Source organism: Cariama cristata, unplaced genomic scaffold, assembly GCF_000690535.1.
Source record: "Cariama cristata isolate BGI_N322 unplaced genomic scaffold, ASM69053v1 scaffold16131, whole genome shotgun sequence".
Taxonomy (NCBI): Eukaryota; Metazoa; Chordata; class Aves; order Cariamiformes; family Cariamidae; genus Cariama; species Cariama cristata.
In genome coordinates, this window is record NW_009598870.1 from 18585 (window position 1) to 31686 (window position 13102).

The 13102-nt window shown below is 45.6% G+C and overlaps 1 protein-coding gene across 1 annotated transcript in view; it reads left to right on the forward strand.

The window, feature by feature from the left end:
• Positions 1–838: 838 nt before the first annotated feature.
• The window catches only part of SSH2 (slingshot protein phosphatase 2), a gene marked incomplete at its 5' end in the record, with an annotated part of 32247 nt that continues 19983 nt past the window's right edge, over positions 839–13102 (forward strand). The window contains 3 exons of the mRNA XM_009709475.1: positions 839–942; positions 5703–5767; positions 10390–10511. Coding sequence (XP_009707777.1) covers positions 839–942; positions 5703–5767; positions 10390–10511 — 291 coding nt within the window. The remainder of the gene's footprint in view (positions 943–5702; positions 5768–10389; positions 10512–13102) is intronic.

Sequence of the window (13102 nt, forward strand, 5' to 3'; positions counted from 1 at the left end):
TGCAGGATTGTTTCTGGCTTTCTTCAGAGCCTGTATGACTATCTTATCAATCCTGAGAGAAGCAGGAGCCCTTGACTATACAACAGGGTGGCTTAATTGCAAAATCTGTAGTGTGTCTTGCGTTTTCCATGAGCCACAACATCTCTTAAGAAAACTACTGGAAGATGTGCTTCAAATACCAGCTGTTCCACTCCTTATTGCCTCTCTCCTCGTGTGACTTCAGAAAGGGCAAAATCAAGACAGTAAGCAATGTCTGAATTCGACAGCATTACAGTTTTAATTTATAAGTCTTTGAGAGTTAATTATCATACAACTCATAGACAGTAGTTTCATGATTTCTTAATCTGTTATGTACACTAATTTTCTTTTGGCTAACTGCTGAAGGGAGACATTTGTTTCTGCAGGGCATCAGCTGTGTCTGAACCACAAAGCACTGGGTTAACAGAGTTTGTAATTATAGAGATGCGTGGGCTTGCTTTATTAATCGCCATTTAGAAATGTGGATCTCTCATCTTGACTTTCAAAGCAAAAATATAGCCATAGGTTAATCCCCTCTGCTTGCTCAGGTTCCACCTCTGCAGGCAGGGTGGCACCAAGCATATGTTCTGCTTTTCAATGTTTCTCTGTTATTTTGTTCCCAGTTATGCTTTGAATGTTTGCAGTACTTACACGGGGGGGGGAAGTTCTCTACCAACAAAATAATTTGGTCTAAATCGCTTCCTCGCAAAAGAACAGAGCATGCATTCAGTGCCTTGAACCTCTCTTGTTCCGTTGCTTCTCTCCTTTTAAAGACAATGCAGAGTTTTCCTCATTCACTGTTTGTCTCTTCCCCTTGCAGCATCAGCGAAAGCTTCCTCACTGTGAAAGGTGCCGCTCTCTTCCTGCCACGGGGGAATGGGTCGTCTACTCCCAGGATCAGTCACAGGCGCAACAAGCACGCAGGTAATGCGTTGTCTCCAAGGGCTGAGCCTTGTCCGCTCACTCTTGTTTCCGAGTCCAACTTTCTTGAGTTCGTTCTCACCGGGTGACGCGCATTTCTGTTTACACCAGGTCTATATTAAAGCGAGACCTGCAATCTCAAGACTGCGATATTTAATGCTGGTAGAAAAAAAGTTTTCAGTACTCTTTTGTTTTTCCTGCAAAATCAAACAAATGAGTGACATCAGGGCAGCAATCGTGACATCATGGAGAGTTGAGCACAACTGCCTCCCAAAATATCATCCTGTAGTTTTTATATGAGAGAGGAGCTGGAGGATTGCCATCAAGACTTTCATGCATTGCACTGAGAAACTTGAGGTTATGATACAGGATGAGTAATTGTACTTCCTGATCTGAAAGTAACCAGTTATGATGGAAGAAAGGGAGGAGACTTACTGCTCTACGTGGTGAGGAAGAAACCTCTGAGTAAAGTCAGCATGACTTTTCAGACCTATGAGCAAAATGAATAGTACAGAGTCGGTCATAATTCTGCCCCCTTTATCTGCTGAAAGTTTGATTTGGCTTTGCTTTGACTCTTTATTTGAAAAGTCAGTCTGAATAATGAAACTCAAACATTTCAGGGTAGATTGTTTCTCAGTGTGTGTATGGTGCTTATTCACTGATGGTGTTTTACAAGGATCAGATAGTGTGGGGATTTTCCCTTCCATTAAACAATCAGCCAAAAAAAAAGGGACTTCCAGACTTTTGCATATGGGACAGAGACAGAGAGGCTGGAGTCGACTTTCTTTGCCAAAATGTGACCACCAAAAGGTGATTTGGTTTGGCTCCAGGTGTAGATTTCTTTATACTTTGATACTAGCAGACTATTGTCCATCTGCACATCCAGCCGAGTTACCTACCTGGTGGCTGGTCCACCTGAAAATCTGTTTACAAACATCTTCCTAGAAAGAGTTTAAGTCAAAAGGCAGTTAATGACATACTTCCCCTCAGACATAGCGCAAGCAGTACCTAAATTGGTTTGAGTAAGATGCATTAATTACCAGTTGTCAAAAGAAAATAAATGTTCTGAACTTAATTGAAAGCTAGCCTTTCTGGTTGAGACTGAAGTGAAATCATCTTTAGCTTGAAAGTAGAGTCAGCAGTCTTTTAAAAATTTATCTTGACCTGTCTTGGTTTTTAATCTCTCCGAAGTCCTCTGCATTACTGAAGCCGAGGTCTCCACCTGGCAGTTGCTGCCTTGGCTTTACCTTGCAGAGGAGACCTGCTGGAAGGGTTTCCTTGTGACCTGTGCAAGGCAGCACACACAGCTTTTGGGTCTCTCTTGTTGCCTCATCTGCTTGCTACAGCTGACTTGCATCAGGTCTGGAGGCCTTGGTGGAAGATAGTCGCTTGTCTAATCAGCCCAGAGCTCTTAGAAGCCAGGTTGCCAAGAAAGCAAATCTGGTATGTTGTAATTGTTTACAGCAAGATGTTTTGTGTTGAAGAGGCTGGCTTGCCTAAGGGATGGGATTTTTGTTCTTAGAAGACTCTTTTTACTCCTGTCTCTTCAACTTATGGTATAGTATTTTTTTATGGTGCTCAAAGATTTCACTGAAGGGGGTTCCTTTGTACGACAGTGTGCACTGTCTTTATTTCCTGTGAACTTTTCTAATGTACGGTGTATGCCAGCAGACCAAGACACCAAGGGATCAGTGTGTCACCTTCCTAAGCAAAACATCTGTGCCACCAAAATTAAAACAGTGATGTAGAGAGAGTAGCTCTGAGAGGTGAACCGGCCGTTGGCAGTGAGCTAGCAGAGTGCAGCAACTATCTCCTTTCTTGGACTCTCATAATCCATGCTCAACTTTCATTCCCATGTGTGTGTCGTGACTTATCTCTGGCACACAAAATTAGAAGGGGAGTGGAGAGCGTACGTAGTTTTACAGTATGAGATTGCTGCCTATGGATGCAATAGTGTTTCAAGTGACTACGAGAGCATTTCTAGGAAGGTTGGCTAACCTTCCTGACCTCCCTTTCTAATTCATCAGAGGTGCTAGAATCCAGCATAAAGAGTAAATGTGTAACAGGAAATAATTAATGCTCCACCCGTTTCTTTAATCATACCATCTTCAGCAATGGAAATCACTAATTGGCAGAGTAGCTAGATGTGGTACCCGCTGTCCACACTCCTCTTGCTGGGTGGTCCTGTGCCACCTGGCAGACGGGCTGTGTGTAGGATGGTGGGCTTGCTTTTGCACTCCAACGATGCTGGAGGAGGCCAGAAAAGGATGTAAGTTCCCTGGGGCTTTTGCAGTCTCTAGGGTGCTGTAAGTCACTTTTAAGATCCCACCCTAGCTGATGCTTTGCACCTAGCCTGTCAGCTCAGAGGAAACAAAAGCATCTGCTCATTGCTGGACAATGGGATAGGAAGCAGCGGTCCTGCCACGAATGCCAGCAAAGCCGACAGCTCTTCATAGGACAGGATGTGATATCTTTGTGCTGATTCTGGCATGCTAAAACCTTTCCTTTGCTTTTTCTTAATCCAGGAAGCTTAGAAAATGCCTTGTGTGTTTGGGGCTGAAAATGCCGCAATTCAGTTAAAGCTGGCCAAGGAAGCAATACTTTACTTTCTAGCTCTGGAGCTCCCGAGGCTGACAGGGCAGGCTCGGGAACAGGGAGGAGTGCAATAAACTTTCTGAGATGAGGGATGATGGAGCTCCTTGACTGAGCCTTGCAGAAAGAGTTGTCTTAGAAACTTCCTCTCTTTTTTTTGGTGCTGAGATAATCCAGTAGTCCTGGTGGTGTTTTTTAAACTCTGGAAACTTCAACTCTTAAACTGCTTCCTGGTGGTGAATTACTGGCAGCAATAGGTTGGGACTGTTATGTTTTGGGGAGGGAAAAACTGAGGTGAAGCATCTTTGAAGTTGCCTGAGACATATGAATGCCTTATGAGTCAAATACTTGCTGGGCTCTTCCAGGCTGCAGGCAGGAGGTGCCACCTGAAGCAGAGGGACCTTTGCCTGTTGATTTAACAGTTCTCGGCAATTCCCACCACGACAGCAGCTGAAACTTGCTGGAACAGAGCATCGTTGCCAGGATTTTGCACTGGTGTTGATGTGGGGAAATCCTGTCTCCCACTGCACCCCTGGGAGGACAAGCATCCGAGGGATGAGCTGGCCTTTCCTGCGTTACCTGTCTCCCTAAATAACAGCTGTTTAGGAGGGCACGTGCCAGCCGCTCCGGAGCTGGGGGCAGTGTCCTGGGGCAGGAAGTAGCTTCACGTCCTCGTCACCGCTGGTACTTTGTATGTGACTTCCCTAGCACTGCAGAGTGCCTCAGTTTTTCCCACCCCTAGTTAAAAATGCAATCCCAGGGCATTGACTCATTCTCCATGTGCTGAAATGTGTTTCAATGAGGAAGGAAGAGGAGAGCCGGGAATGCTGTGTCGTGCGTAACCCACTCCACACAAGTTTGCCTCTGTCCCATCAGGAGAGAGACAGCGGCAGTCCTTCAGCCCCACTGTTCCACCAGCTGTAAAAATCATTTGGAAACTAGGTACCGTGCTCTCGCTGGGCAGCATTTACTTTCTTCCCCTTCCCTTTTGTGGCACTTCTGGATGCTGCTCCATGTCCGAGGTTTTCTTATTTCTGAAAGTCCGTGAAATAGCATGGATTCTTGCACCGCAAATGAATTAGAAAGGGAGGTCAGGAAAGTTAGTCAACCCTCCTAGAAAATACTCTCGTAGCCACTTGTGCTGAATACTTAGTCCAGCATTCATGCTGTTACCTGCAGTGTTGCCTAAACTGAGCTTCCCATCTGAGGGGGGAGTGGGAGAGGGTGGGAGAGTAAAGGCTCCTCTTCTTGCCAATCTGTGCCACCCACCTGGCAGCCTTGCACTCTCCTTTCTGGGAATGCAGATTAATTTTCCAGGTAATAATTGAAAAAACAGCTGGAGATGTTATTGCTTACTGACACTCGGAAGGTAACGTGCTTGCTTAGCAGAGAAGCTCTTGGCTCTCTATGGGCCAGGGAGTGGTGCCGAGAAGTCAGTGCAGCAGTACCAACAGGAAGGTATCTTACTTGTCTTTCAAATGCTTCATGCATTAGGAACCTGGGATACTCAGCGTTTTTAAGAAGACTTTAAAGTTACTGCATGACTGTGATTTTTTTTAATTTTCATTTCAGTTTTCCGCAGCCTCACCAGTAAAAGTGTAGCAAGTGTTTTCTAGGAAAATTTGTAGGTGCTTGTTTTTTCAGGTGGTAATTCTTAGCTGCTTTTGGCTGGGGTTGGTACATAAGCGTTATATGGGCACGTGTTGGTCTGAGATGGGACCAAATCTCACTTCAAAGGGGATACTTTTGTCTAGGTCGTAGTTCTGCGCTAACTAGTAAGTTGGTGTAAAAGAAATGGCAGATTTCTGATTTAAAGCACATGGTAGAATGAGATGTTGAACTGTGGGGTGGGGTCCATTTGTACCTAGTTTGCCTTGTCTTTTAAAGGAACAAAGAATACTGAAACTCTTTTTATTTCTGTTAAAAAGATAACAAGCCTTAGCAGAAGAGAGCATGGTTAAGACGAACAGGTGAGCACACGGGGCAAAGAGCAGCTGACTAAGGGATGGAGTTTTGTCATCATCGTGACAACGCTCACGGTGACGTGTCAAATTGCTTGGTGGACATTTGTGTCAAATTGCTCGGTGGACGTTTGCTCTGGCTGGACAGCCAGGAACTTGCATGTGACTTAAAACTATTTTTGTGCATTCACCTTTCCCTCTTGCCTGCAGGGGATCTCCAGCAACACCTGCAGGCCATGTTCATACTTCTCCGCCCAGAAGATAACATCAGACTGGTAGGCTGGCTTTTTTGCTTATCTGCTGTTAACGAATATAAACGTTAAGTTCCACTCAACAAATACACCTGTGTAACTCATGAAAGCGGTGGTGCATGTATGTTTGAGTGGTTTCATCAGCGGGTTTGGGGAGCCTTCTTTGCAACCACAAAGGTAGAAAAGCAGCTAATTATGAAAGGCCTGCTTATTTGGTTCTTAGTTCAATTGTGTTCCTCACTCTGCTCTTCTAACTTATTGCATCCCAAAAAACCATGGCGTATCAGGAAGGAGGGTGTAGGATCCCCATGTGGCTATGCACCTGTATTGACCCTTGTCTTTCTGCTTTTCTGGGTTCTTGCCTCCTATAACAATGTCAGGAAAATTAGACATTGCTGTTTATAGCATTGATACACAGTCCTAAAGACCTCCAGAAGCCAAAGAAGAGCAGTGAGGAATCTGTCTAGGACATGTTGAAGTGTTCTACAAGGTCAGGCATGACTTCAGTGTATTTACATCTCTCATCACTCAGTAGCCTGAAGTTTCTTTCCAGTGTTATCTCGGTGCATCTTAGCAATGTATGCCCAAAGCAGGGCTGCCAGCGTCAAAGTGTTATTCTGGCACCTCTGGTTTGCTGAATCCTCCTGAACTGTGCTGGAGCTGGACTGATTGTATGAGTATAGCTGGGAAACAGCCAAGATTATACTATGGAATGCTTTAACTTTAAAAATGACCACCAAAAATAATTTGCCGTAAGCAAACTAAAGGACCTGCTCCTAAACTTCGTCAGACACACCTTGCTGTCACTAAAATTTCAGTGAAAGTGATGGGAATGGGGGTTCTCAGTGCTTTTCAGAATCTGAGCCAGGGTTAGAACATTGGAAGCTATTGAACAAGTCATTGTTCAGCAATATCACTGGCTACATTGTGTGATTTGGGACAAATTAGCCTTAACAGCTGAATAAGGACTTTGTGGGCTGAGACATAAACCCTTTTGTTCGGAGCTACATTTGGAATGCTGAAATCTTGCATGAGGTTAAGTTCGATAGTCTACTTGAATTTAATTGATTCTTGACGAACGAAGGGTGTGCAGAGATGCAATAGACTCTCTCATAAAATAGTAGATACAAATGAGATTTGAAATATAAACAGTACTGAGAGAAATGCGTTTTCTTCTTGTGTTGGCTGCTGTCATTCGGAGGGCAGACTTCACAGCTCAGAAGGCAGCAGAGGAATCTAACCCTCTATAAACCTACACTTAGAATTTGGAACAACTCTTGTTTCTTTTGGAGCTACTGGCAGGGTTTTTTAGCCTTCCATGAGAGCAGGATTAGAGCAATCATACCAGTGTAAGATTAGTAGGAAGGAGGAAAATGAGTAAGGGTACAAACTGATTGAATGTATTCCTGTAGGTTAGCAGAGTGGGGTCTTGTTTACTTACATGTATTTGATAATAAAAGAAGACTTTTTTGTGTATATGTCTTCAAATCAAATATCCCAATGAGAATTGTATTCTTGTATGAAACACCTACTATCATGTAGTATGAAGAAGATGAAAGGTCAGCATGAACTTGGAACGTGCTGTTCATAAGGGCTGGTAAAATACCACATCATACTTCTGACGAAACAAGAATGCAGCAGAAGATAAAGTTGGCTTGTGTTTAGGTGAGGCTAAAACTAAGAAAAACTTTGCTGGCCCTGAAAGGACTACAGAGGACGACTTGTTCATGAACAGACTATAAATAACCGTCCCAAATTGAGGAGAAAGCTAGCTTTAGGTAGATGAGCTGTTGAGAAAGAACCTTCCATCTCATCACAGCCCCTGAAGCTAGGCCATCCTCCCTAGATTGGCTGGGATTTCAAATATCTTCATTTAAAAGGTATCAGACCGCTCCCTTGATGTGTTCCTGCTGTCAGGTGAGCATGTGAACTAGTGCTTAATGGAAGCGTTAGAGACTAATTTGTGATTTAATGGGCATGTTGGAGCTCTACTAGTAGCTTCTTGAGGTTGAGTGGTTTACAATGTTAACTTTGCTGTTTCATTATTCTACTAAATTTAGCAAAACATATTACCTGCTCCAGTCGTGGTTCTTTGCTTTGTGGCAAGGGTGTGAGTGTTGCAAGTAGAAAGCCAGGGTAAGCCATGCCCTGTTTCTCTTAATTGGCTCTCTGAAAATCCCACCCCACCAACTTGAAGCTATGTGACCTTTGGTCACTGTTTGCCTAGCCCTGTTTTTAAGGGTCTTGCATTAAGACTGCAGTTCCCATTACTGCTAGCCAAATTGGTTTAGCAAAGTACGTTAGATTATGTTAATCCTCTGGCTGCTGGACTGTCCTCAAGAGAAGCAGAACAGAACTTGTGTGTGGATGCCCCAGACACAGGGCAGCTGTTGCCTGTCTGCTCCCATTTTAGGCAAGTTTATGTTTCTGTTTGAGGTTTGGTTCCTGATGTAGATAATGACTTTAACCACCAAGACCTTGGTGATTGCTTGCTCTTCTAGGTTGAAGAGCACCCTTTCTGTTTTGCTACAAGTGGTTAGTTGTAGGAACAGCCGTCTTTGGCAGAATTCACACCTTGAAGGACTGACCACTTTGATCCTCCGTGTTTCCAAAGGAATCCCAGTGACTCAAGGAACAAGAAGGAAAATAAGGCTGGTTTTAGCATGACTTATCCTAAAGAGATGGGGTGGGGCACAGTCTCTCGCTGTACAGAGCACATCTATCTGCTGGCATCAACATTTGGGTAGTTTCTGTTAGTTGTCAGTCCCATTGGACAAGTCTAGAAGATGCAGTCAACACAGTCTCCTGCCTGCACTTGCTATTCCTCCTCCATCACTAGAGCTGCTGCTCCCTGCAACGCAACCGGGAAGCTTTCCCTGCCGCTCTCAGCATAGCCTCCTGCGACAGAGAGCTCCAGCGAAGTAGCGAGCTCTGTTTTAGCTGCTGTGCACTGTTTTAACCTTTGTTGTAGACTCTGCCACATCTTGCGGACATGTCTTTCTGGCTAGTGGACCAGCGAGATGTGAGGAGGTCAGTGAGGGCCACCTCTAAGCTAGGAGATGCCATTCTGGCCGCGAGGCCAAGTTAGAAAGAACTAAAGGAGCGTATTGGGAAAAGCAGCCTACTTCTGAGAGACCCTGCAGAATAGTTATTTTGTGAGCTTTTCTTTTAAGGATAAAATGACTGTTTAAACTGGGCCCTCTGAGCCATGAACTCCTGTGGGACACCAAGAAGTGTCTACGCAAGCAGTGGCTCGGGAGGGCTGCTGGTGTTTTGGGGAATTCAGATTCAGTTTGCAAAGGATGTCAAACACTGCTTTGAACTTCAACCGTTGGGTCACAAGGAATTTGGCAACCAGGTCCCATCGCAGCAGGCAGGTGTCTGTCCATAGCGTGAGGCAAGGCTGGGCTGTGACGGCTCCTTCTCACCCGTGTTTGCTCTATTCAGGCAGGCCCTGCTCAAAGTTCAAGAAACAGTTTAACAATATGGTAAACATTGAGGCCAGACAGTGTCTTGGGGTGGGATTAGGCCGTCCAAAGTTAAGGTTCAGTATAGGTAATTGAGACACTTCCTTTCTAGGTTGTCCTAGTTTCTCTAGTTGGGATCCCGCGACTGAAATATCTGCAAATGGCTTGGAACAGAGTCCAAAAGGCGTTGCAAGTAAAGGCTGCATACTGCAGGTGTTTATAGGCAAAACTTGCAACACTGGGCTCCCTTTCCTGGGCTCCTCGCTAGCCAGCACTCTGTCTGTAAGAAGACTTGCTGGACTCACTTCAGTTCTCAATTCCTTGTGGTTTCTGGAGGAGCATTGCACTTCAGTGTAGCCTTTTCAGGAGCTTCAGTGTTGATCTGACATCCGCTACTTGGCTGCACAGCTGCTTTCTGAATGCTGTCAGTAGTATTTGTTTTGGAGGGGTTTGGGCTGAAGTTCAGGCGTCCTCCAGTCCTGCTAGATCTCTCTTTTGGCACTGGGTTACATGGGGTTGTGGTAGGAGCAATGAGGCACAATGACGGTCACCTTTTCTGGGCAATCTGAATCCAACCTTTGGTACAGCTTAGTAGTAGGGAAATCTTTTCCTGCCAGGTGTAAGGCAGTAAGGTTGTTTCTGCACTGGGGAAGTTGCTAGAAGAAATCAAAGGACCAGCAGGAAACCACATAGGAATTAAATCCTAGTTGTCTGTCCAGCTGCCTGGGACAGTGCTGGAAAGAGTCTCGTTGTAGCACACAGTAGTTTAAAGGAAAGCCCTAGCTCTTTGGACAAAGCCCCCTGAGAGGTAAAGAAGCACGTTCAACGCCCGCCTGTCTCACTGAACGCGTAATCATGAAGCTCACTAGGCTGGGACCAGTTGGAGGACTTTGGCAGCCAGCCTGATAGGCTGCTGTTTAAACACAGCTTTGGTAGGACGGAGCAGGCCTGGAGGAAGGTGTGCAGAAGGCACCAGGGACATCCCAGCTGTTGAGGAAAGCATTGTGTGAGAGAGCTTCTCCCTCTTCTGCTGGTTACCCAGAAGTACGGGCCATCCGTACTAGTGCAAACTGCATCACTGCTTCTGCGCCTGTCACTCAGCATGAAAAAGTGGCTTGTGAAGGTAATAGGGTGTGTTTTGCTGGCTGCAATGCTGATCTCTCCCTTTCCTTTCTTTAGGCTGTAAGACTGGAAAGCACGTACCAGAACCGCACTAGATACATGGTGGTAGTGTCCACCAACGGCAGACAAGACACCGAAGAGAGCATTGTCCTAGGAATGGATTTCTCTTCCAATGACAGGTACTCACAGTGTCCAGGTCGGGGAGGTCCTTGTGTTCATCCACATGTCAAGTCAAGCGTAGAAACCACTGTCTGGTGTCTGTGTTTTTTTGGGATAGGCTGCTTCAGATTTTCCAGCCGAACACCTTTCTTGGGATCCAGAATTCCCCTTTTATTTCTTGAAAGGTGGTGGCAAATGGGAAGGCAACAGCCCAGGTCAGCATTTCATCCATTCCTCCAAGCCTCAGGCTTGCGTGAGGATGTTAAGTGTCCTTAAGTGTCTCTGAATAGTGAGGTCCCTAAGCCCTGCATCTGCACACCAGAGACAGGGAGGACTCACATGCAAAGAAGGAAGAAGCTGCAATCGGAGAAGCTGGACATCAGGGTTCAGGAGAGCAGCTAATAAGAAAGCGGCTGTCAGGCAGCCCTTTACCAAGGTCATGGCACAAAGGACCTGATGGGAATGTCAGGGTCGCTGATGGCAGATCTTACACAACATGTGCTCTCCCCAGACATCAGTATGTCATCAGGGTTTAGTGCTTTTGCTTCATTCATTTAAATTGCTGCTGACCTCTCCAAATGGCTGCAGAGTGTGGCTGGGAAGCAGCTTTTGCTGCTGGAGTGACTGTAAGCCAGGAGGCAGCACCAGAAACAGCTTCAGGGGCAAGGAGCTTCACATTTAGAAGGGGACACTGGGCACTTTGGAGAGGGCATAGAGGCACATAACTTTTAAGAGAGTTGTGAGTAAATCTTGGCGTACGTGGGGAAAGAATTAACTGGATATTCAACTGATTTTGGAAGATTTCATACACATGCTTACTTCTAGCACAACTGCTACAGGAATGAGTCTTGCTTTTGACCCTAGTTGGAAGAAATTACTTTCAGGTAGTTAGCAGGGTCACTGGAAGATCTCTTTAAACTGTTTGGCTAAGGAATTGCCTTCCAAACAGCTGGCTGATCACAGCAGCCACCATACTTAATTTCAAATGGCTTGGTTTGGATGCTTAGCTCAAGTGATGCCTCCTAAAAAGGGGGACCAACTTGATGCTGCCACTGGCTCCTGTCTCCCTTCCTGTGCATGTGTGCACAGCTGTAGCTCAGAGATGCTCTTGCGGTAGGGTAAGAATAACTTGTCCTTGCACAGGTTGCTGTGAGCTTGGAGCTTGCTGTTGGCTGTGATATACCAGCACAGCCACCTTTGATAACTGAGAGCTCACTGGTATTAAGTCTCTAATAACCAGCAGGGTCATTTTAGCTTTCTGCTAGAGTTACTTAGGTTCTGGATGGTCAGTCTGATACACCCTCCCCTAGCCCACTAGGTATTTATAACTCAATGTAGACTTGTTGCTATGGTCTCTGATAAGCGCTTGCTGAACGGTATCACTAAAAATACCCTGGCCACCTTGGGAAGCCTTTTAAAAACACATCTTTCCATGAGCTCATCTCATGTTGTCAACAGAAATAGCTGCGTGCCGCAGTGTCTCCTTGTGCTGGGCACCAGTCGCTCTGTGGCGTGTGCATTTACAGGGCTTCGTGTCTGCTGACCCCCTGAAGCCTCGAGTCTCACCCTTTCCCCCCACTTCTCATGAGCTGCAGAGACTGACGGGGTGCTAGGGCTTGTGGAAATTTGAGAGCGTAAGTTTTTACGCTTTGAGTGCAAAGCATAAGAGCAGGAGGCAACTGAATCCAGTTCTTCAAGATGCTGCTTTGATTATGGACCAATTTTCCAGCTTTATGAGAATCAGCTTTTTCATTTGACAACCTGTTGCAGGTTGTGTTGGAGTTCCCCCGCTCCTGCCTTTTTTTCGTCGCTTGACTTCTGCTTTTAACTTGGCACAAAGCAGGTGACTGAGCAAAGAGGTCAAAGCAGCTGAGAGAGGAGTGGGATTGCCAAGAGGAGTCTGTCTCAGCTGGTTGTTGTGCTCATCCTCGAGGTGTGGGAGGGCAAAAAGGGGCAGGAATCAACAACGGGTGTTAGGCTGTGATTGCTAACCTACCGTGCTGCCAGTCACCCTGCTATTACACTATACTGATCCCAGCTCCCAGTGGCTGTGACTGAGGGACAAACAAGAAAACAAAACTGTGGAGTGCAAAATCAGAGCTAGAACCAAACCACTTGAGTCTGAGAGACTAACCTGTAAAGAAAGCCTTGAGCTGACTGAAGACTTGTGAGCCCCCTCTGACCTTCTGCACAAAACTTGCTGCTTCTGAATCCTCTTTGCTCTTCTCCTGGACGTATGTTAACCCTTTAAGCTTGCTTGAAAGAGTACTGCTGTACCCTGTATCTGTTTAATGATCCTTACCAGACACCTGTAGGACACTGGCACTGTATTTGTCCCTGAAGCAACAGGGGGATTTTTCTTTTTTTTTCTAATGGGTACAAAAATACACAACCATTGCTGTGAAATTAGAATAATAGCATGGTGGTGTAGTAGATGGATGATCCTTGCCAGACACCTGTAGGACACTGGCACTGTGTCCCTGAAGGACACTGGCACTGTGTTTGTCCCTGAAGCAACAGGGGGATTTTTCTTTTTTTTTCTAATGGGTACAAAAATACACAACCATTGCTGTGAAATTAGAATAATAGCATGGTGGTGTAGTAGATGGAC